General features: G+C 43.8%; 1 protein-coding gene and 1 long non-coding RNA gene across 6 annotated transcripts; one reads left to right on the forward strand and one right to left on the reverse strand.

Moving 5' to 3' along the window:
• The first annotated feature begins 140 nt into the window (after nucleotides 1-140).
• On the forward strand, nucleotides 141-23,240 carry LOC103098472 (uncharacterized). 5 transcript variants are annotated; one of them, XR_008916805.1, is made up of 5 exons: nucleotides 141-272; nucleotides 1,217-1,665; nucleotides 3,246-4,087; nucleotides 4,465-11,201; nucleotides 19,464-23,240. It is a non-coding gene; the product is annotated as an uncharacterized LOC103098472 (long non-coding RNA). The 5 variants fall into 5 exon arrangements; XR_008916804.1 differs by having other exon boundaries at nucleotides 1,217-1,581; XR_001627336.2 differs by having other exon boundaries at nucleotides 1,217-1,581; nucleotides 3,923-4,087.
• SELENBP1 (selenium binding protein 1) lies at nucleotides 9,189-18,256 on the reverse strand. Its single transcript, XM_007485418.3, has 12 exons — nucleotides 18,114-18,256; nucleotides 15,366-15,419; nucleotides 14,955-15,067; nucleotides 14,553-14,738; nucleotides 13,688-13,808; nucleotides 12,430-12,612; nucleotides 11,907-12,085; nucleotides 10,938-11,016; nucleotides 10,716-10,837; nucleotides 10,306-10,398; nucleotides 9,968-10,086; nucleotides 9,189-9,621 (listed from the first exon to the last, which is right to left on the reverse strand). Exons 1-12 carry the CDS (start codon nucleotides 18,115-18,117, stop codon nucleotides 9,459-9,461), a joined length of 1,416 nt encoding a protein of 471 aa, XP_007485480.1. The 5' UTR covers nucleotides 18,118-18,256; the 3' UTR covers nucleotides 9,189-9,458.
• Nucleotides 23,241-25,122: the final 1,882 nt, after the last annotated feature.

Genomic DNA, 25,122 nt, shown 5'->3' on the forward strand with positions numbered 1-25,122 from the left:
GCTGGCACCGGCCAGCAGGCCAGGCCGGGGAGCTACTGCGCCAGGGGCCTGCGGCCTATACAGGGAGCGGGCGGGGACGATCCCGGGGTGTCAGGCGACGCTGCCTCTGCTGCCACTGCGGCGGCGCGGACGTTGGCGCCCCCCTCCCTCCGCCGTAGTAGCCCCTGCGCCCACTGCGCGCGCACGAACAGCTCCAGACCTCAAGGGCCTGAGAGGAGTAGCTTGCGCGGCCTGGGCTCTCCGTGGAGGGGGAGGCCACGTCCCAGGGCTTGGTAAGTTACCGAAGGGCAGAAAGCCAACCTGGGAATTGTTTTGTGCCCAGCACAGCTAGGGGAGGCTGGGATTGCACTTCCTCACCCCATTGGTGTCGGAGGGGTCATTTAAATTCAAGTCACCTCCCCCCCAGTCACACCTCCCAGTGGAAGGACAGCTAATCAGTTCGGGGCCTTGGAGCTGGAGGACTCCCCCAGGTGGTGCTGCATTTGGCAGGTAGACTCCTGTAAGTGCTGCCGAGGTGTAGCGGACTTTGAGTCAACCACAAATACAGCTTCATTTGAAAGATACAGGGATAATAAAGCCCTGGCGGGCAATCCTGGATGAGAATCTCTCAGAGTTCTTTCCGACTCGTGGCTGCTATGGTGCTGCACAACCAATTTTTCTATTTTGTCATTTTGGGCTTGAAGGCTTCTCCCCTTTTACCTCAAATTACTGTCAAGCGCTCTGTTGGTGTAAGTAGGGGACTTTAACCCCATTTTGTGGTTCATGGATCCTTTGGGAAGGCTGGTGAAACCTGGGAATCCCCTTCAATTTCTGACTTCCCTAGTATTTAAAAAAAAATTAAAAGACCTTACCTTCTGTCTTAGTATCAATTCTAAGACAGAAGAACTGAAAGGCTAGGCAATTATAGTTAAATGACTTGCCGGGGAATCACACAACTAGGAAGTGTCTGAGTTCAGATTTGAACCTAGGTCCTCTGGACTCCAGGTCTGGTTTTCAGGCCACCTAGCTGCCCCCATCCCATCATATTCAATTTACTGCCTGCTCTCTATGTTTGAAATTGTGAACCCTTAGGGGTGTTGTTTTCTTTTGTAAAAAAAAAAAAGAAATTTAATAAAATTGCCTCATTTCTTTCTAACCTTTATGACCTTTTTCTTCTGTGTATTCTTTTTAATGTTTTGCTTATGATTTTTTTCTTTTTTGTTCTATCTCTGTCTAGTTTGGAGACTTTTCTGAGGAACAAGTGAACAAGGACTTGCAAATTATCTGAGTAACTCTTTTGTATGTTATCAGATGTGGTGTAGATCTGACAATAAAACTGCTGAACATGTGCTGATTAGATTTGATGGAGGACTGTTGACTGAAGACTTTCATTGCTGAAGCATCAGTGACATTTACACCAAGGAAAAAACAAACTACCATAGCGAGTGACAGATTCAGCAGATGGCACCAGTAGATTGACACCAGTCCCTTGAGAGGTCACAGAGGACAGACCTTGGATGGAAGACAGTCTACAACTGTCTCCAGAATCACACCAAGAATGTTTCCAGAGGCACTAAGGCAACCAGTCAACTGGATATCAGGGTGGGAGAACTGAGGCTGACTACATGCTTTAGCTTCAACTGAGAGTTTACTGGGAAGTTGTCTTCTTGACGACCAGTTGTTTGAGTCAGTTAATCAATAAGCATTAAGTATCTATTTACCAGTCATGGTGTTAGGAACTAGGGATACAAAGATAAACACCTGCCCTCAAGGAGCATACATTCTGGGGCCAGAGTGGGGAGGAGAAAATATACAAAATATGCATTTCCATATGAACCAGATTCAAAGGTAGGGCAAGGTAATTTGAATGAGTGACTCTTTCATGCATCAGCAGATGTAATGTAGGTCTGATGACAAAACTGCTGAATATGTGCTGATTAGACTTGATGGAGGACTATTGACCCAAAGACATTCATCGATGAAACAGCAGTGATGTTCCCACCAAGGAAGAAATCCCAGGCGGTTTAGTGAGATCAGGGAGGGCTTTGTTAAGGGGACACCTGAGCTGAACTTTGATGTTTAGATAGGTCGGCCAGGATTATATGCCACAGAAGCAAATACTATAATTTGTAGTAGTATGTAGACGTAAAAGGAGGGCAAACATGGAGAGTACCAGCCTCTTCAAGAAATTCTCATGAGTTTAAGCACCTAGAAGGGAAGCCAAGAGCTGGGAGACTGGGAGGAAGGTTTAAAGATTAAGAGAGGAATGACATAGATAAAAAACAAGGGAAAGATCTTCAGCGTCATATCAACTCAACAGAGAGAGAGAGAACAAGCTGCACTAATTTTATTTAGGATACTAGGATTAGGGGTTCTCAGGATATCAATCAAAAAAGTAAAACAACAGAAGTATTGCCATAATATTGACAAGCAATTACAAGATAAAGGAACAGATAGCAACACAATTGTACAGCACAGTGCCCAGTAAAGAAGCTGACTTCAAAGTCCCTCTGGACTTTGATCTAACCTTCTTCCTAGAACACTGGCACCAAACTTATTTAGATGTTAAGTGTAGGTCTTAGATATTACAAAGGACTTTTACAAATAGTTTGCTAGACTTCCAGACTGCAGATAATAATAGAAGCTTAATTTTCAAGTTTCACAAAATTTAAGACCCATCCAATTTAAGGATTCAGAAATCAATCATGTGAACTGTTAGAAATATATTCGTAAGTCTGATCCATGAACACTTTGCTCAGTCAGCTTTTGAATACGTCTTTAATATCTTCATGATTAGTTATAACTGAAACCCTTCAAAACATCATAGGGAGGAGATCAAGGAAGGCTTCCTGGAAGAGGAGATGGCATTTGATTTGGGCTTTAAAGAGTTGGTAGCTATCCCTTCTTCTTAAAAGACTCCTTTGATGCCTCTTCATGGTGTGGAAGTGATCCTGGGTACTTGAAAGCATTGTCAAAGAAACAAGCTGTGGCAGGTTCTCCAGTGCTGGGAAGGGGCAGACCAGTGACTGCAGTGAACCGCTATATCTGCTGCTTTTTGAAGTCCTCCTACTAAGTAGAGGCTCATCAGTGGATGAGAATCTACTCACTTGGTGAAAAGTTCTTTGGCAGTAACCCCTAGGTGATAGTAACAGAGTGGAGGAGTGGGGCATTCTGTGAACATTCACTTAATTGTTGTTAGGACAAATGTGAGATCCTTTTCTGATAACCAATGACATACTATAAAAACTAACTTGTGTCAATTACAGAGCATCAATTTCTACCTGAAAAGTCTTTAAAGGCCATATAGTGTGATTTCCTAATTATACAGATGGAAAAGAATCCTGGAGAAGTTACAAGGCAAGTAAGGAGAAGCACTTGGTCAGATGGGCACCATATCTTTGGTGATTTGTGTCTTCTCTGCATATATATATTCTCCATATAGCTTGACATTTTTAAAATAAATAAAATTGGAATATAAAAGAGGGTTACATCTCAATGGAAGAACAGCTCAGGTTCTATTTGGAAAATTAATGAAGGAGTTTGTGGAGTTAGCTTAATTGTGTACCTAACAGCAACTAGAAATGTTTCATGGAACATTTTATCATTTTATATTACAGTAATCATGATGAAGTATTTACAAGAAGGTCAGTATGAAAAAAAATTGTAGCTTATGTGCCAGCATTATTTTCAGAGTAAAAGGAGTAGTTGTTATGCAAAAGACTAAAGCATACTCTCAAAATTAAATCAGTATATACATTGATGTTTAATAGCTTCAGTATAGAGATAGGCATAGAGGAGAAAGAAGAGAAATGTCTGAAAATAGTGGTTCAGGAATAAGAAAGGCCAAAGGTTTATAGACTACCCAGAAACCTTGTACCTCTATGTTATTAATATTTTCTTTTTAAAACGTTATTTTCTGTCTCAATATTGACTCTTAAAACAGAAGGACACGGGGTTGTGAGGCAAGATTTGAACCCAAGTCCTCCCAACTCTAGGCCTGGCTCTCCATGGTGCCAACTAACTGCCCCTAGTATTTGCTTTGAAAAGAGAATTGATATGTGCTGCAAATGGCAAGTCCTGAAAATATTGTCCAAGGACAATTGATTAGGTAAGTACTTCATCAATTTAATGAACTTCCCTATCAGCTCTAGTTTACAGAGTTCACAAGGGTCTTTAGGGCCTCTTAAATGGCATCTCATGTCGTGTTTCAACATGCCTACTAGCATCTTATTTAAAAAAAATGTTACTGATTTTCTTTTTAAAAACCTCACTATCACTGCCCCCAATGGACTCTTTCCTTGTAACAGATGAGTATAGGTCATGTTATAATAAAAAAAAAACCAACTCCATGTGCAGGCAGTGTTGGAAATGTTTGCCTCATTCCCCATTTCTAGCTCACCACTTAGCTGAGAGGAGGGAAACATGCCCTCCCAGCAATCTTCTGAAGTAATGACGGGTTCCTATGTTTCTCTGATTTGTTTTCAGTGACAAGGTTGCTTCCAAGATGCTTTGCTTGCTGAGTCTCAGGAGAATGGATAGGAGCTGGAATGAACCATTCTTTGCCTTGGTCCAACAAAGTTAGTTGACAGATCACCTGTGCCCTTTTTCCTCTGACCACTTTTCAATTTTTGTATTTTTGTGTCCAGTGCTATGGGGGCAGGGTAAGAGATTTGCCCCTTTTCTGCCCTCAGGAGTTGATGGTGCTTTAGAGCAGACATGTGCTTGTGTGCTTGCTGGCATCACCAGAATGGGTTTTCCCAGCCTAATAGGTGCTTGCAAACTGGGTATTGATTGACATTGAAGCCTATACATGACTGAAGCAGATAGACAAGTATTTCAAAGAGGGGATCGATGGAGAGTACTTTTTTTTTTTTGTTAGCCTTCAGACTATGTTTATGTCCCAGATTAGGAATAAGGAAGATAGGTCAAAACATAGAATGGGACTGTGAATTTTTGATGGACTATGCAGGAGACTCTTTGGGAAAGAACTTAGCAGAAAGTCAGTTGCCCTAATAGTACTCTGAAGTTCTGTTACCTTGCAAGAGCAGCTAGTGGGTTATTCAAAGGTTTTGTGTTTTGTGTTTGTTTTTTTCTATTTATGACTCCTTTGCATCTTTTGTTTTTTCCTCCCATGGAGCAAAATAAAGGATGTTCTACATCAAGTTTTCATTTTTTATTTTGAATGCCTTTACTGGAGCTAGAAACCCCATTATCCACATTTGAGGAAACCTAGATACAACCTGTATTTTAATTTAATTTAATTTCAATAGAATATAGGCTTCTTGAGGGCAAAGACTATTTGGCATTTAAATCCTCTGCACCTGTTGCTTAATCTATGTGTGTTGATTGGAAACTTTGGAAATACCAGGGTAGAGGTATAGCAAACCCAAACAAGCAAATCATCCCTTTGAGGTCAGTCCTTGAGTGAATCTACGTGAATCTAAAGTCTTTGGATTTGCCCTGTGCCTTAAGTGGCTTGCATCCTTATCACTCAGGAAAATGCTTTTCTGTGAAAATTACCAATGACTTCCTTTTTTTCTTTCAGATTTTACAAAAATAAGCATTTCCACATACAAAGGAAGAGAAGGTTGTATATAAATGAAATATAAATTTCTTATGTGTTTAGCTTACTTTTCTTCATATTTACATAATAAATCTCATCTGCAAGTGTCCCAGCCCCTCCCTGCCTCACAGATGAGACCAGCATATTCATACAAATTATGTCTTGCTTGTCTTTACCTTTCTGTTTATTATCTGGAAGGTGACATTCACCGTTTATTCTTGCAGTATGAATTCTGTAGCTGTGTATAATGTTCTAGTGGTTCTACTCATTTTACTGTTCATTAGTGTATAGTTCTGAGTTTTTTTTTTTAATTAGCTTGTTCATCACTTCTTATGGCACAGTAGTATTCCATCACAATCATATTCCAAAATTTGTTTGTTCATTCCCCAATGGATGGGCATCCCATTTAATTTCCAATTCTTTGCCACCACCACAAAAAGAGCTGCTATAAATATTTTGGGGTATATGGGTTCTTTTTCTTTTTCCCTGATCTCCTTCAGAAATAGACCCAGCAATGATATTGCTGAGCCGAAGGGAGCATGCACAGCTTTATAACTCTTCAATGACCTCTTCATTGCCAAATTTGGCATTACCCAGTGCTAACCTTCTTCTCTTTTGTTTTCTTAGAGGGTCAAACATTCTCCTTATTAAATTAATTTAATAATACATCAGTTCAAAATGACTAGTAGGGAATGTAGAAATATGGAAAGGTAGGGGTCAAATCATGGCCCCTTGAATATTAGGCAAAAGAGTTTGGATTGGGGCAGTGAGGCGGCTCAGTAGATAGAGTATCAGGCCTGGTGTCAAGAGCACCTGGGTTCCAATCTGGCCTCAAACACTTCACAGCTGGGCAAATCACTTAACCCCAATTGTCTAGCCCAGTGGTTCTCAACCTTTCTAATGCCGTGACCCGGCAATACAGTTCCTTATGTTGCAGTGACCCCAAACCAAAAATTTATTTTGGTGGCTACTTCAAAACTGTAATTTTGCCACAATTATGATTCAGAATGTAAATACCTGATATGCATTATGTATTCTCATTGCTACAAATTGAGAGGTTGAGAACCGCTGCTCTAGCCCTTCCTTACCCATCTTCTGCCTTGGAACCACTACTTAGAACTGATTCTAAGGCAGAAGGTATGGGTTTAAAAAATAAAAGATTGGGTGAATTGATTAGAGATGTGAGGTAAGGGACAGTAAAAAAAATTGAGATGACTATCCTGGGTGGGTGGTAGTTGCCTCAACTTACATATAACATATATTTATAATTTTTATTAAGATATTTTATTTTCCCAATTACATGTAATAACAATTTCCCACATTTGATTTCTGAAATTATAAGATGCAAGTTGTCCCCTTCCCTCCACCCCTCCTGGAGATGGCAAGCAATTTGATCTGTCTTATACATATGTTTTCAGGTAAAACATACTTCTGTATTGATCAGTATTGTAAGAGAATATTCATATAAAACCAAAACCCAAAATAAAAAAAAACAACTTATATGAAAACCAGTATCCTTTGATCTGTGTTCCAACTCCACTAATTCTTTCTCTGGGTAGCATTTTTTGTCCTAAGTCTTTTCAGAATTGTCCTGGATCATGATATTGTTGAGAGTATCTAAGTCTTTCACAGTTGATCATGGTACAATATTGCTGTTACTCTGTACAGTGTTCTCCTGCTTATTTCTCTCTGCATGAGTTTGTGTAAGTCTTTCCAACTTTTTCTGAAATCATTCTGCTCATCCTTTCTTATCACACAATAGTATTTCATCACCAACCTATACCATAGTTTATTTAGCCATTCCCCAATTGATGGACATCCCCTCAGTTTCTGATTCTTTGCCACCAAAAAAAGGGCTACTGTAAATATTTTTATGTAAGTAGGTCCTTTTCCCTTTTTTATGATCTCTTTGGGATATATATACCTACTAGTGGTATTATAGGATCAAAGAGTATGTTTTTTCTAGTGTTTTTAATAGGAATGGGTATTGTATTTGTCAAAGACTTTTTCTGCATCTATTGAGACAATTTTGTTCTGTTAATTTGGTTGTTGATATGGTCATTTTTGCTGATAGGTTTTCTTATGTTAAACTAGCCCTGCATTCCTGGTTATATTTGAAAAATATTAGATTAAAATTAATATCTCCAAGTTCTTGTTTTCTATGAAGTTTATTAATAATCTCTTGAAATAGAAAAGTTAGATAAGCATTGATTTAAAGACTCTTTCTTACTGACCATGTACTACATGTGAGTTACATGGGTAGCTCATTCTGCAGGATTCTCTGTCCATCTCACCTACCTGCTCAGGGAAGTAGAGATTATCCTAACCCTTCAGGACTTGCTTAAAGGCCTTTCCACTGTTGCCACTACCTCCCCTTCCATAATCTCCTAAATTTCTCCAGTTAAGCTACCTGAACTTCTCCTGAATGTATGGAGTAGCATTGACTAGTTCCTCTAATCAGGGAAGAGAAGCCCCTTTGGTCTTAGCCAAGTTGGTTCCCTTTTATAAACCCAGTACAGAGGGGTGGTTCTGTTTATTAGTCATCCAAGCCAATCAAATCATTTCCAGTTCTGAGATTTAATCAGACCAAGGTGAAGTTTGTACTAAGAGATATAAATCTAAAACCTGAATTAATGGCCTCATTCCTGAGATTCTTTAATTACAACCCCATCTGAGCCTAAAGGAAAAGAGAAAGCAGAGTTATTTGGATGAAGAATATTTTTAAGTTAGGTGAGCAGGACTGGTAGAACACTACCAATAGCAGGAGAACCCGCAAAATGAATGAAGGAATTATTGAAATATTGAAAATTGCTTTCTTGACCAAATGCCAATCTGGTTAACAGGTTTCAGCAACATGCCCTTCCATGGGATAATTAAACAATGAATTGGCTGGGACCAATGGAAAATCCTTTAGCTGGGGCCTCCCTATGGCCTGCTGGTAAGGCATAAGGGCTCTGGATCAAGTGACACAGGCCAGGGGACACTTCAGAGTAAAGTTCAAGAAGAGAAGGATATCCAAGGTGACCTGGGATGGGGGAAGAGGCAGGCAGGGGTTGTTTGGCAGAGAACCCTTCAGCAGAACAATGAGATTTTTGGACATTTTGTGAGATTGTGGTTTCTGCCCCTTCAATGGGCACATTTATAGTTGCATGAACTTACATCTAAATTCTTTTCTCCTTTTTCAATTTGGCAAAAATTGTGCAAGTGCACTTGGGTGTGTCGTATTTCTCCTGGTGGTAGAGATTTGGTTTTGTTTTTGTGTCTTTGTATCCCGTGTGCTTAATAAATATATGCTGATTTGAGGATAGTAGGCCCCATGGAATGATGTCCATTTTGCACCTGAGAAAACAGTACCTATCTCCATCCCAGAGACTGCCCCTTTCTCCTAATCCTAATAACCTTTCCAATGGCTAGCTAGGGTAGGAGGTAGAAGACTCTGGCTACGGAAAAGAGCAAAGCTAAGTAATAGGTCAAGGTCTTTGGCCTCTGTTCTAATCACATGGGCTAAATGGACAATGTACATGTTGAGATGGGTTTACAAGATCATGAATCTCTTGTATGGTTCTTTACTCTAAGCATAAAGAGCCCCTCCTGCCGGGATGTATGTAGATAAATGTCTATCTCCCCCAGTTATAAAAGACTCAAAGAATAGTATTCAATTTATTCCTTAATACCCACCACCAGTGGGAGTGGAGGGTTGGGAAGGAAATGGCAACACCAAGGTCAACCAAGACACCATATAAAAATAGTAGATAATGAGCAAAATATAAAAGAGAGAGCTACCTCTCAAGATCCAAACCAGACCCCCTCCCTTCCCCCAAGGGCTCTGGTGGGGTAACAGGTATCATGGGGAAGGAAGCCAGAAGGCTTTTGGGAACCAAGAGGCCTAGGCTCCGTGGTAGGGGAAGGGCAGGCTTCAAAGCCAGATGTCAGAGCTGCAGTCACCCCCAGGGTATCGGAGCTCATGAGCTAAGGCTGGACCCAAAGGCTCTTTCCCAAAATCCACCAGGAAGTTAGGGTTAAGTTTCAGGCCCCCCTTTTCTGTGTTTACATCAACCTGCAGCATCACTGAACCTTCCCTGGAAGAAAAGGGACAGATATAGGGGATAAAGCAGAGGTCAAAAAGCCTTTTCCCATCCTTGAGATTTATTCTCCACCCTCCCCTCCTGTAGACACCAATTTATGGGACCCCCCCCCCCCGCAGTTTGTCAGTAGAGACTTAGGTAGGATGATGACTTTTAGGGGAGAGATTTTAGGACAATCACAGGAGCTGGATTTCTATTTAGGGAATATAGGAGAGAATGTATGTTAGGAGAGAAGCCTGGGAGGGACTTTCCCTGTCTGGGAGGGAGGAGGGAGGGATGTGATGGGAGATATGAGGGTGGCAGGAGAGAGAAAGATTAGGAAGCAGAGGCAAATTCTTACCTAATGAGGTCAGGGTAGAACTGCTTATCCCAAGCACTATACAAGGAGGTGGTGACATAGAGACGCCGTCCATCCAAGCTGAGCTGGATCATCTGGGGACCACCTTGGACCTTCTTACCCTAGGGGAAGGAGCGTAAAGGATCCTGATAGCCTCGGTTGATATAGTATATATCTATATTTCTATCTACACACATATATGGCCAGAGAGAGAAAAAGACATTTCTCTTCCTCTCCCTCAGATCACCCTGTTTTCTCCTTCCACCTTAAGTAGGACCCCAGACCTGTATGATAACGTCTGTAGTGGGATGTCTGTCCCTAAAAGAAGGAGGTGCTTTTACCTTAACCACCAAGGGCTCCGGTTGACAGTTCAGTTCCTCATCCTGTAGGACTCTCACAGGACCTCCCTGAACAATGCTTCCCCCAAGGAATATCTGTTTGAGAGAGGTGATGCTGAAGGTGATAGCACTCTCCATACTGGAATTGTGTCCATATCACTAATCCATCTCCTCCTCCCCAACCCACAGCTGTGCCTCGCATCCAAGAGCTCCCTTTCCATTCTCCTTGGTCAGCAATCCCCAGCTTCTTGCCTTTCCTCCTGTCCTCATTCCTTTGTCTTTACAAATACTTGTCCTGTTCCCCTTTCCCCCCACCAAATCTTTTTTTAACTCAACTTTGATTTCCCTTTGGTTTTTCTCCACTCTGCCTCTAGCTCCCCCCTTTTCCATAGGTCTCTCCCCAGCTCTACAACCTGTCCAGCTAAGCGGGGCCTTTGAGGATCCGATATGTCATATTGCCTCACGTCACCATGAATCCAGTTGCTAAAGTAGAGGAAACGGTCGTCCAGTGACAGGAGGATATCCGTGATCAGGCCTGAGGGGAGGGAAGACAAAAGATGATGACTTCTGGATTCCCCACTGGCAGGAAGCAGGGGCAGGCCCTGGCTCTGTTCAGCCTTCCCTTTGACAGTTACCTGGCATATCAGGCAGCATCCATCCCTCCACTTTCTTGGATGGCACCTGGATCACCTTTTCAATTTCCCACTTGCCTCCCTGTATCAGAAGTGAAGCAGAGAGTTCAGGAACCAGGAAGGATGAGGAGAAAGAGACTGAGACAGACTCGGACCCCTCAGATTGTAAGAAGAGAGACGATGGTTACCAGCTGTTTACTGAACACCTGCTGGGTTGGCAGGTATGGAGGAGGTTAAGAAGAGGACCAAAACCATGAGAATGTGCAGGTAGGGAGGGTGGTGGTGCAATTGTGACCCTGTTTTCTTGCAGGAGCATTTGGTATGATTCTGAGAATGGGGGATAGGAAGGTTAATGGAGAGGGTAACGCCTTGGCTCATTCTTTTTATTACTATTGATTTTGAGGGGGAATACATTTTGATTTCTGAGTTTGCTTTCTTCCCAATCTCACATTAGAAAAGGCTAACATTATAACACACACACATACATGTTTATATGTGTGGATCCATACAATATATGCTTTTATATTCCAGTTCTTCCTCTAGAGGTCAATAGCAGTTTCCTTTATAAGTCCTTCATAGTTGATTTGAATGATCATATTCAGAATAGCTTAGTCACTTTTTGAACAAAATTGCTGTTACCATATATGACATTCTTTTGGTTTTGCTCTTTCTCTCTACATATTTCATGCCAATCTTTCCATGTTTTTCTTTTTCTTTTTTTTAAACCATTATTGTCTGTCTTAAGAATCTATCAGTTCCAAGGCAGAAGAGTGGTAAAGGTGAGACAAATGGGGTTAAGTGACTTACCCAGGGACACACAAGTAGTAAGTGTCTGAGGCCACATTTGAACCCATGTCTTCCTAACTCCAGGTCTGGCTCGCTATCCACTGAGCCATTTAGTTGCCCCTTTTTCATGTTTTTCTAAAACCAAGCTGCTCATCATTTCTTATGGCACAGCAGTTTTTCCCTTACCTCATTCTTATAGAAGCGCTGGATGTTAGAGCTGAGGGCACACCCCACAAAGCCCTGGGAGGCATCTGGGTTGTGCAAGAATCGGATCTCCAGAGGGATTAGTCCATCCTGCATCTGTAGAGTTTGTATCAGCTCGCGACGCTGCCAGTCCCACACATGCAGCTGGCTCCCATATAACCCTGGGAGGGATGGAGGGTTAGGGCACAAAGAGAAGGGGCAGGAAATCTTTGGCTATTGGGATACAGGAATGGGGCTGAGGGGTGAGGAAGGTCAGTGGTGAGCAAAGCTAAGGACCAAAGTAAGAAGCTAAAAGCAGAGAAAGGGTTCTAGGAAGAGAAAAAAAATAGAAAAATAGAGCCAAGTTTAGGATGGAAGAAGGAATATTCAGAACTTCCTAGGCCATGTCTCCAAGAGTCTACAGTCCAGAAATGTGAAAATTAGGTGGGCTGAGAAATGAGAGCCAGCATTCAGGAAGAAGTAGGGAATCATGGTGGGAGGACATGAACATGGAGAGACCCCTTACCAGCTTTGACATCTGCAGGGTTGAAACCATTTTTGAACACATTAGGGGCAGCCCACTCAGTGCTGATCATGACATTGTGCCTAGGCTGATACCAGAAGTCGTAGCCCATTCGAGCAGCACCTCCCGGCTTCTGCCATGTCCCCTTCACCTCAAATGTCTCCCCATCTAGCAGTACAAACCCTCCTGAGGAGGAAAGACATTAAGAGTTAACATGCAGACCCATCCCACTCCAGAATCTAACCCTATACAGTCATTAGATTCCCAATATCTTATCTCCCAACACTAGTTCCCCTCAAATTGCCATATCTTGGTTCCATAAATTGAGGGGATTCAGGAAGAAAACAAGGAGGATGTGGTCTCTGGCACCTCATGTTATCATTCTTTGGCTTACTGGCCCATAGAGGCAGGTATTTCTGCAAAAATACGGTGTGCTTTAAAGATTGACACCCTTACTTAGAATCTTGACTTTGAGGTTCAAGAAACCGGGCTATAGGAGTTCAATAACTTGACCAAGATCACAGAATTCCAGTCCCCTAGTAGAGAAGGGGCTCACTAGTCTTGCCTCCACTTTGAGGAGTCCCAGGAAGACCAGTGCCTACCAGACCAAATCAGCAATCATTTGTTAATCACCCTCTATGTGCCAGACACTGTGTAAAGCCCTGGGAATACAAAGAAACAAAAATACAGTTTCTCCCTACTCTGATTGCCAGGGCCATCATCCAGGAGGCCAGTCCATATGAAAATGTGGCCCCAACAACTGCCCTGTGAGTCTTGTAGCCCTTGCCTCCTCAGGGGCCATAGCTACTAAAGATCCAGAAAAGTTCTTGCCCCAGAAGTCCTTGGCACCTTCAGATGGCTCACCACCAGAAATAGTTTTATCAAGAGAAATAACATTATGGAGGAGGCATTAACATCTGCTTTGCTGCTGCACCCAAAGGACTCCGAGATCTTTTGAGCTGACTTGGAACTGAAATTTCTGCTCTGTATTGTCTCCCCTGTTAGAATGTGAGCTCCAAGAGAACAGGGCCCTTCTTTTCTCTTTCATGCCTGGCACTTAGCACAGTGCTTTGCACATAAATAATCCTTTCAGTGCTTTCTCATTCATTCATCTAATAACGCAGAAGCAGCTCAGATTGTTCCCCAACATCCCTCACCCTGACTCTGCGACCCCAGCCTAGACATTTAGGTATCTGCCCTATGCTAAGAGAAGTCCTCAGCACAAGATCCCTTCCCATTCATGTCCCAGAAATTCTGGTACCTTTAGCATTGCCCTTAGCATCCCCCAAGGCACTGATCATCACCTCTCCACTGGCCAGACAGTGGCTGGTGTGTAGGCAGGCCAGGTCACACTTAGACATCACCTCTGTGGGCTCCACCACCTGGATGGGAGTTGGGGGTAGGAAGTCAGCAACCAGTGTAGCTCGGGTTCTCTTCCCCTCTCTTTTTCCTTTCAACTTCTTCAAAACATGGTTTTACATGCTTCAGAGAAGTGGAGTAGGGATGAGGCAGCCATCGCCCAGATCTTAATTAGAATGTCAGAAACTTCTTTTCCTGGTCTAGACATCACTTCTCTCTCTTTTTCCCCCTAACTTTAATTTTATTTAAAGAGTATATGAAGTATCCAAACACAAAATCTAAACTCACATGTTCTGGCTTTGATCTTTAGTGTTACACTATTAAACAATTCTTCCACACCAACACATCTCAAAAAACAACAAACTGGAAATCACTTCTCTTTGAAGAGGAGGTGGACTAGATCTAGAGCAAGCCTGGACTGATGTACAGTGGGCATAGTGGCTCCTAGACTCATCCATTGTGAAAGATAGGTGCTTGGCCATCTTTAGGTCTATTTTCCATGCCCTTAGCTCTCCTATATTGAGAGATCCACAGATGGGATTATTCTAGACCCCCTCCCCCCATTCTTGTGTCTCTTACTTCTAAGATCTAATTTTCTTCTTCCTATTGCTGCGGGGAACTTCCTATTAAGGAGAACTCAAGAAATCTATTTGGGGCAATTCTCCCTTTCCCCTAGGACAGAGGGTGAGGGTGGTGGTGGTCAGGCAGACTTGGAGAGGTGGGACATGGTGGATCCCTAGTTCTGGCCAAGATGAGGTGGAACCTGCCTTATGCAGCTTTGGAGCCCTGGGCTCGGAGGCCACATCCACTACGTAGATGCGTGAGGAAATGAGGCTGGGCAGGATTAGTTTGGTACGAGACTTGGTGCTGTCTCCAAAGCAGCTGCTACAGGTGTTCCAGCCTGAATGGTGCAGCTCATCTTTCATATTTGGCATCGGCAGTCTATGTATCACCTGGGAACAAAAGGGGAGAAGCTCTGAGTAGGAGAAGGAGGAAAGACTTGATCAAAATGAAAAAGAGGAAAATCTGATTGAGACACCAAGTTGGAGCAATTTTGATGGAGATAAGCAACAAGGATAAGCCAAGGGTTTGAGTGGCACCTTGGTGGTGGGGAAAGGATGAGAGGGAAACCCTCAGGCAATTCCCTGATGCCCACCACCCAATCTCACCTGGCTGTAATAAGGAGACTTGGGGTCCACATCAACGGTAGCCAAGTAGTCTGGGGCCTCTGTGCCTGTGTTTCTATAGATACAGGGCAGGTAGAGAAGCTCCTCTCGGGGCCCTAATACATCAAAGAATAAACATTGAGGTCAGCCTAAGTAAAGGTGGGGGTAAAAGCAGAGGGAGCTAGGTAAGGTCTGAAGATTGGCACTGTGGAGGGAAAAGGAAGGGAGCAGAGAAAATGGGGAGCCCAGAAGAGGCAGGGTAAAATCAAGCCAAAACTGCTCATTCACTAGGGTGCTGCAATTATAGTCATAGCTGGGTGTCCGACATGGTTTATGAACCAAGAGTCCTTTTGGCTTCTCCAAGTGCGCACCCCTCTCCACTCTAGGCATTCTGTGCAGAATAGAAATACTTGCCTTTCATAGCATCCAGAGGGGTAGGATAGCCAGGCCCACATTTTTGACATTTAGCTGTGAAATAAAGATTAGGGATTAGAGAGATGCTTTATTCTATAGCCACATGAAACATCAGCTCAGGTTTATCCCATGTTGGCCCAGGCATTTGACTCAGTTTCCCCACTTCCCCTTAGCTTTGTCTCCTCCATAGTCACCTTTCCTCCATCCTCTTTTTTTTTGAACATTATTTTATTTGTTCATTTCCAAACATTATTCATTGGAAACAAAGATCATTTTCTCCCCCCCCCCCCCACCTCCTCTCCCATAGCCGACGCATGATTCCACTGTGTATCACATGTTCTTGATTCAAAACCATTTCCCTGTTGTTGGTATTTGCATTAGAGTGTTCATTTAGAGTCTCTCCTCAGTCATAACCTCTCCACCCCTGTAGTCAAGCAGTTGCTTTCCCTCGGTGTTTTTATTCCCACAGTTTATCCTTTGCTTGCCTCCATCCTCTCTTAGAATGTCAGGAAAGGAGAGGGAAAAATATAACCTGGAGATTGAGTGTACGTACATATGTTGAAGGGAGCAAAATCCCAGAACCTTGAAAATCTTTTTCCTGTTGATAATCTCCTACAGGGTCTCAGAAGAAAATTCTCTGACCTCTCACCTCTTGGAGAGGACACACAAGAATAAAGTGCTAAGAAGGACCCAAGCAGCGTGTGGTTGTAGTTAGGCAATACTCCACTTCCTGGGGCTTCTTGCCAGGGACCCACATTATATAACTAGAAGCCTGGATATAAAAGCCTCTCAAGGGATAGTCGGTCTAGCTGAGTTCATGAGGTTTAAGGGGCTGCTGCAGTTTACAGGTGATGTCCTGGAGAAGGCATCAGTCATTCCTAGAAAGCTGTGGGATGGTTTATGAGGGGCATGGTGATAGAAATCAATGGGGTGTTGGGGAGAAGACATTCCAGGATGAGTCCAGTGGAAAGGAATTAATTCTAGCAGAGACTTTCCCTTATTTAATTGCTAGGTTGGAGATGAGCCTAGAATGGCTGGAGAGAAGAGTTCTGGGGTATGAATATAGAAGGGTAGGAGAGGAAAGAATAGGAACGTGCCCTGGTTCAAGCCTCCCTGCATCGTATCTAATCTGGCCTCTCCAGAGATGAGGGAAGTTGGATATGGGGTAGCCAGGAGAGAGCAAGAGCCAATCTTCTTTCCTACAACTGTGACTTCCCTGATGTTAAATTTGCCTCAGCTGTGAGAGCATTAGAGCAAAAGAACTTTTGGCTACAAAAGAACTATTGGCATGTTAATATCCAGACTAGGTTCTGGCAATGTCCCATGTGGGTGGAACTTAGAAGGGATCACAGAGAAGGGAATTAGAGACCTGTTTGGCCACTTTATAGACCTTTGCCAATAGTGTGGCCCCTTATAGGTGACAATCCATATAGGGCACAAGAAGAAGGAGGCAGAGACTCCAAGACACAAAGGCAGAAAGAGTGAGACACAAAGAAACAAGGTCAAAAAGGAACTGTAGAGAATAGGAGACAAAAGTTGGATCCTATCTCTCCCAGGTAATGTGGGGGTAGGAACAATAGCTCCTCATCTTGGGTTTTGTATTCCTACCTAACCATTTCTAACTCCTTCTGCATCAGGCTTGTAGAGGTTCCAGACACTGGATGCTAACCAATTCCAGTCTTTCTCCCATGCCACCATCTTTAAGCAGGGTCCTTGCATACCCTGAATACTGAAAACATAGGAAATATTGAAGAATAGGGGCAAGAACTTCACATTCCCATAAGGTGGCAACACAAAATCCTAATCCTGTCTACCACATGGAGATTAACATCTTGGGACAAAGAGAAGGCTACCTGAAGCCTCCCAAGGATTGGCCACTGACTTCCTTTTCCTAAATGACCTAGGGCAGTGATGGCAAACCTATGGCATAGGTGCCGAAGATGGCATGCAGAGTGCTCTCTGTGGGCATGTGGCCCCCTGCCAGAATTATTACTAGAAAGGCAGAGGGGCTCGGGCAGAGCTGCTCCCCTCCCCCTTTCCACTGTGCCTGATGACATTTTTTCACATCCCCTGTCCCTCTGCCCAGCAGTCCAGTGGGAGTGCACAGGGGGTAAAGGGATGGCTCACAGGCAGCAGAACTGGAGGGGAGAGGAGTACTCAGACCACTCCCCTCTCCATCTCTACACTTGCTGAGGACATTCCTCACTTTACCCACCCACCTGGGAGCACATTCTCTCTCCCCAGTGTGGAGTAATGGGAGGGAAGGGCATAGCACTGTCTCTGGGGGGTGAGGTGGGAGCAGGGCTTGGCATTCTATCTCTAAAAGGTTCACCACCACCGGCCCAGGGCATCCAGGCTGGTCAGAGCCAGGGTTGGGAAGGGTGAGGGTAGGATTCTTGGGTTCACTGAACCCAGGAGACCGTTCACTGTTGATGCAGCTCCTCCTCCCAACTGAGGCAGTCATGAGAATCTGAGGTCAGTGGTTGGGGTGGAGCTAATCATTTCAGAAGGGTTTGGGGGGATCTTAGGTCAAGCTGACCTGGGAGGGAAGTAAAAGTCCTCCCAGGCTGAAAGGGACTCTGCCCTCTGCCTGCCCTGATACCTGCAGAATGCTCAGAACAGCCAAAAGAAGCTGGCCCGAGGGGGCAGAGAAGCCACCTGGGGAGGAAAATAGCGGGCCCAGCCTCTGCGGCGGCTCCCGGTGACAGACACCAGAAAGGGGAAGGGGGAAGGTGGCCTTTCTCTTACCCATGCTGCACACCTCTGCTCTGTCCGCAAAGTAGCAAAGTCTGGCTGTGGCTTGGGGAGGCAGGAATTGTTGACGAAGGGACAGAGGGAGGGAATTTATGCAACTGATGGGGGGTGGGGCAGGGGAGGACCCTGGCCAAGGGCCAAGGCCAGAGGGAAAAGGAACTGGCTGCTGGCTGGCCAGGACTCTTCCCAGTGGTCTGAGCCTTCTAGGGGCTGAATGAAATGAGTGGGGGAAGGGCCTGTGGAAGGGAGGAGGGAAAGTGATCCTCTGCCCGGAAATGAACTCTCAGCTCTCCTCAGATCCCCTCTGTTTGGGGGGCCAGGCTGTAATTGGCTGTAATTCACATTCTTCCCCTCCTTTCTCAGATCCCAGGCCCTCAGGCCCCAGCCCTTAGTCCCGACTGCCCAGAGGACCCACATAGTGTCTGTAGCTCATGCCCAGGAGCTGCTGGCCTCCCTGCCACGCTCCCCAGCAGCTTAGCTTTGCCTCGGCCTCCCTCCCACCCTCACCTCCTGGCCTAGGGTTAGGGAGAGGGGGTCTGGAGCTGCCTGCCAACCAAGGGATTAATGCTAGGCTTTGAAATGGGGAGAAAGTTGAATCTCCCTATTATTATTTTTATTATCTTTTCTTCCCTTGGGAGGTGGAAATATAGGGAAAAGTGGCTGCCACCCCCTCATCTCCCAGCTTATTTCTCTTCAAGTCCCCAAGGGCTAAGGGATAAGACTTGCAGAGCTTTGCCAACTCCCCAGGCTCAGTTGTGGTGAGACAGTTAAGTTCTCGGAGGCTTGGTCTGCCCCTCTATAAAATGGGAGCACTCTCCTTTGCCCCTGGGTCACTCAGACCCAAGAAGAAAGGAGTTGGAGGACTCCAGACAGGAACTTCCTAAGGGCTTCTCCTGGGGCTGATAATAATGGCAGTAACTGCCACTCCTGTAGTCACCTGGGAAAGGCTGAGGACAGACAGGTAGCTTTTAAATTTATTATTTTAAATGAAAACCTTTCCCTTCCATCTTAGACTCAATACTGGGAATTGGTTCCAAGGCGGAAGAGAGGTAAGGGCTAGGCAATGGGTGTTAAGTGACCTGTCCAGGGTCACACAGCTGGGAAGTGTCTGAGGCCAGATTTGATTCTAGGACTTCCCGTTTATAAGTCAGGCTCTCAATCCACTGAGCCACCCAGCTGCCCCCACCCCCAGGTGTCTTAACACTTTCAGGGAGGGAAGGGTGTCAAGGGGAAGTAGCTACTAATTAGACTTCTGTCCTCTCCTTCCCTTTTCCCACCTGCCAGACACCAGTGTTCAATCCATCCTCCTTAAGCGCAGCTCTGATCTTGTCTCTTCCCCACCAGATATCTTCAATGTCTCACTCACCTTTGCTGGAGAGACAGTGCTGGGCTTGGAGCCAGGAAGGTCTGAGTTCAGATCCAGCCTCAGACCCTCATTAGCCTGTGACCTTGGACAAAATGCTTCACTCTGTTGGCCAAGTTTTCTCAACTGTCAAATGGTGATAATAATGGCAGGGTTGTTGGGAGGATCAAATGAAATCATATTCATAAAAACATCTATATAAATGTTAGTTATATAATTATCATTGCTCTTAGTTCTAAACTCTTAAAAAAATAACCCTAATTTTCTATTTTAGAATCCACACTAAGTATTAGTTCCAGGCAGAGGAACAGTCAGGGCTGGGCAGTTGGAGTTAAGTGGCTTGCCCAGGCTGGCCTAGCTGGGAAGGGTCTGAGGTTAAATTTGAATCCAGGACCTCCCATCTCTAGGCCTTTTTATCCTGGCATTGAAGGCCCTCCATGCTTTGGCCTCTCCATATCTACTTGCCTTTCTACTTTTTTTTTTGTCACTACTGTTCCCCTAGGCTGAATTTCAGCCAACCCAGTAGGCTAGCTCTCCCCTCAACACGTGTGGTGATTTCATGTTGCCAAGCCTTTGGCCCTGCTGTTCCTTAAGTGGGAAGTGCCTTTCCTTTTCATATCTAGCTGTTACAACCCAATTTGTTCCCCAGGCTGTTAACGGAGGAATAAAGAAGCCTGACAGTGATTTCTTTAGCCGTGAATGCATGTGGTTGCAGAAACAAATCAGGCCCAGAACCTTGCTTTCTATACAATATGCAGGAGGCTGAGAGGGATCCGGACCCCTGGCTTCTTGTTGGGAGAGGGGCTTGGGAGACACTGAGGTGAGAGAAGAGGGGGACGTTTTGTGACATTCCTTAATCAGATGACTTTTGGGAAGGCCAGTGATCTTGGGACCCATCCAAGCAGCTAAAACATTGTGGGTAAAGGCAAAATGGAGTCCCTAATATTAATACAAGACAACCCACATACCATCTTCTAGTTGCAATTTCTCCCCTCTGAAAACTGCCCAGTGAGTTGTACCTTTTGTGCCATTCTCAATAGTTCTTCTTTTTTTTCTTTTTTAACCTCACCTTCCATAAGTACTGGTTCCAAGGCAGAAGAGCTGTCAGGGCTAAGCAAAGGGGGTTAAGTGACCTGTCCAGGAAGTGTCTGAGGCCAGATTTGAACCCAGAACTTCCCATCTCTGGGCCTGGCTCTCTATCCTCTGAGCCACCCAGATGCCCCCTCAGTAATTATTCTTGTACTTGTCCTAGTTCCCCCACCATTTGATAGGCCCCCTGAGGGCAGGGATTATATCCCATTCATTTTAGTATCCTTCTAGGGCACTAGTACAGCCCCTTGCCCATCATGCTAGAAGCCCAGTAGATAGTTGTTGAATGAATGAATAAATGAATGAATGAATGGAGAGAATAGTTTAAGAGCAGGGAATTCTGTCACACAGCAGAGAGAAGGTGTAGCACAATAGTAGGTGTCTTCTCTGTTCACTTTGTTCACACAAACTAAGGATATTCCTGGGGATTTCGGGCCTTGACACCATGAAGCTTGTCAATGGAAGAGCCAGAAGGTAGAGGCGACTGGCATAGCGCTCCTTTGTCCCTGGCTCTTGAGTCTTCCCCATCCTCAAAAGCTGACTCCTTGCCAGGAATGACCCCCATTCTACGAATGCTCTCTTTTCCCATAGCCTGACTTTTTGTCTGCAAAAAACACTTTCATCTTCAGAGATGAAAGTTCCAGGGTGGGGTTTTATAGAGCTGGAGAGTCCTGGGTGCCAGAGTATCCAGGCTCGCCAAACCAGCCAGGACTGGCAGGAAATGGAGCTGGGCCCTCGGGGATCATGGAGCCCTCAGAGAGAGAAAGAGGCTACATACCCAGTGGAGGGGCCCCCCTGAGCATTTCTCATCTCAGAGCCCCCATCTCCCCTCCACTTAGGAGGGGTCTGTTGTGTGGTCTCTGTGAGTTACAAAATTTAGGAAAGTGGTGGATGTAGTAAGTACTTATATAATTGTTAATCATAATAATAATGATTAATTTTATTAAAATCCAAGCTCTTTCACCTGGTCTTCAGGATCCTCCATGCTTTGGCCCCTCCCTCCCTCCCTCCCTTTTAATTTTAATTTTTCACTACTACTCCCCCATGTTGAACTTTAGCCAAGCTGATCTACTGGCTTGTCCCTGAACACATCTGGTGATTTCATACTACCAAGCTTTTGGCCATGCTTCTCCTTAAATGAGAAATACCTTCCCTTTCCATATCTAGCTGTTAAAATGGAACTTGTTTCTTGGAGCCCAATCCAAATGCCATCTCCATACAGAATCTCTTCTTTTTTGCCCCCAACTAGTTGTAATTCATGGAGCTTAAAGTCTAGTACAGAACAATAAAGCAAATATTCAACAAGCCTGGTGCCAAGCAAGCATTGGGGATATGAAGAAAAGGCAAAACCAGTCCTTGCCTTCAAGAAGCTTCTGCTTTAATGGGGGAGAAAACCTGTGCCTAAAGAGGTCCATACAAGTTATCTACAGAATAGAAGGAACCTCAAAGCAGCTTGGGGAGTGGGTAGAAAAGGGTTTGAGTGTTTGAGCTAAGTCTTAAGGAAAGCCAAAGGTTTGAGGAGGAAGAGCATGCCAGGCATGGGAGTTCACTGGTGTAAAGCCAGGGAGGCAGAAAATGGAGCAAATGTATGAGGAGCTGGTAAGTCGATCAGCTTGCTTGGGTCATGGGAGCACTTGGAAGGGAGGAACTGGTAAGTCGATCAGCTTGCTTGGGTCATGGGAGCACTTGGAAGGGAGGAATGGTTAAGAAGAGTTGGAAGATAGAAGGGGCTAAGTGTTATGAAAACCCAGAGAGGAGAGAGTGTCCAGGAAGAGAGCATAGTTAACAATGTTAAATGCTGCAGAGAGGTCAAAGAGGCCATTGGATAACTTTGGAGAGAATAGTTTTTTTAAAAAAAAAATAATTTTTATTTAAATGACTCTCCCTCTTCCCCTCTTCCAGATTCATCTTACATAACAATATTTTTAAAGAAAGAAAAGAAAAATCAGCAAAAATTAATACATTGACACCATCTAAAAATATATGCTATATTTCATATCCATGGATCTCCAATTCTGCAAAGTACATTTCAGAGTGTCTTCTCTCTCTCTCTCTCTCTCTCTCTCTCTTTCTCTCTCTCTCTCTCTTTCTCTCTCTCTCTCTCTCTCTCTCTCTCTCTCTTCTCTCTCTCTCTCTCTCTCTCTCTCTCTCTCTCTCTCTCTCTCTCTCTCTCTCTCTCTCTCTCTCTCTCTCTCTCTCTCCCTCCCTCCCCCTCCCTTGGTCCCCACCCTCTCTCCCTCTCTCTTTTTCTTTCTTCTTAAATCCTCACTTTCTGTCTTAATAACAACTTTAAGACAGAAGGGCAAGGTCACGCAATCAGAGTTAAGTGACGTGCTCATAGTCATACAGTCAAGAAGTGTCTGAGGCCATATTTGAACTTGGGTTCTCCCATTTCCAGGTGTGGAACTCTCTTCATTGTGCCACCTATATGCCCCTATCTCTTCTTTGGAGACATGCTTATTTTCAGTAATTTTGCAATATATGCTTTTGATTGTTTTTTTTCTGTTAACACTGTCCATGTTGGGGATGTGCTGGTACATATTTAACGACCAGTTCTCTTGTTTAAAAAAAATATAGGACATAGTTTTAAGTTTAATCTGCATTATTGACATTTCTCCCATAATTTTCTTTGATTTGGACAGTAAATAAAATCATACTGCAAGCCTTGATTTGTAGAGTTTGTTCATTTCTGAGGTCCAAATGCACACACTGAAAATGTTATAATTGGTGTTGATGGAAGTTTGAACTGGTACCCCTGGTCATGTTCTTGACTCTGCTTATTCACTTTGTGTCAGATTGTAGAAATTTTTCCATGCTTCTCTAAACAGGTCCTATCTCATAGCACAGTAATATTCTATTATATCCCTGAGGAGTGAGTTAGATTTTAACAGCTAGTTATGGAAAATGAAGGTCTTTCAGCTTTAAGGAACAGCACTATCAAAGGCTTGGTAACCTGAAATCACCAGATGTATTAGGGACAAGCTAGTAGACCAGCTTGGCTAAAGTTCAGCAGAGGGGAGTAGTAGTGAAAAATAAAAATTGAGATGGAGGGAGAGAGTGTCCAGATGTAGCTTAGTCATGTGCCACAATTTGTTAAGCATTCTCTAATTGTTAAATATCCTCTTTGTTTCTAATTTTTTTGGAATCAAAAGTATATGTTGCAAAATTTGAAACATTTTGTTACAAAAAGTGCTGTAATAAATATTTTTATCCACATAGGAACTTTTAGAGAGAGTAGTTTCAAATGAATGATGATTTTGGAAATCAGAGTAGAGAGGACTGAATGAGAGTGAGAGGTGATGAAGTAGAAGCACTCAATGTAGACAGCTTTTTCAGGGAGTTTGGTTGAGAAAAGGAAGAGAGACATATAGCCATTGCTAGTAGAGATGGGAGGATCATAAATGCAGATGACTAGCTAACGTACAGTAAATACATCAGACCAGTATAAGGCTTATAAAACCTAGTAGGGGAGGACAGTTTCTCCTTTATGTTTTACTTCTCAGGTTTCTGAATCCCTTTTTTAAAATATATTTTATTTTACCAATTACATGCAGTAAAAATTTTCCACATGCATTTTCTGAAGTTATAGGATCCAAATTGTCTCCCTCCCTCCTTTCCCTTCCCCCTTCCCAGAGAGGATAAGCAATTTGATTAGGGTTATACATGTATCATCATGCAAAGCTTGATTTCATATTGTTCATTGTTATAAGAGAATACTCGGATAAAATCAAAACCCGCAAATAACTCAAATACACTAAAGTGAAGAATACTGTGCTTTGATCTGCAGTTCAACTCCCACAGTTCTTTCTCTGGAGATAGATAGCGTTCTTTGTCATAAGTTCTTCAGAATTGTCCTGGATCATTGGATTGCTAAAAGTAGCTGTCTTTCACAGTTGATCATTGCACAATGTTGTTGTTACTGTGTACAGTATTCACCTGTTCATTTGGTCTTTCAAACAGTTCTTTCTGAAATCATCCTGTTGATCATTTCTCATAACCCAGTAGTATTCTATCATCATCATATACCACAATTTGTTTAGCCACTCCCCAGTTGATGGACATCCCCTCAATTTCCAATTATTTGCCACCTCAAAAAGAGCTGCTATAAATATTTTTGTACAACTAGCTCCTCCCTCCCCTTTTTATGTCATTAGGATACAAACCTAGTAGCAGTATTACAGGGTCAAAGAGTATATGCACAGTTTTATAGCCCTTTGGGCATAGTTCCAAATTACCCTCTAGAACAGTTGGATCAGTTTCACAACTCCACCAACAATGCATTAGTGTCCCCAATTTTGCCACATCCCCTCTAACATTTATCATTTTCCTTTCCTGCCATATTGGCCAATCTTCAAGGTGTGAGGGGTTACCTCAGGGTTGTCTTTTTTTTTTTTAAACCCTTACCTTCCGTCTTGAAGTCAATACCATGTATTGGCTCCAAGGCAGAAGAGTGGTAAGGGTTAGGCAATGGGGGTCAAGTGACATGCCCAGGGTCACACAGCTGGGAAGTGTCTGAGGCCAGATTTGAACCTAGGACCTCCCATCTCTAGG

Source organism: Monodelphis domestica, chromosome 2 (genome assembly GCF_027887165.1).
Source record: "Monodelphis domestica isolate mMonDom1 chromosome 2, mMonDom1.pri, whole genome shotgun sequence".
NCBI classification, from domain to species: domain Eukaryota; kingdom Metazoa; phylum Chordata; class Mammalia; order Didelphimorphia; family Didelphidae; genus Monodelphis; species Monodelphis domestica.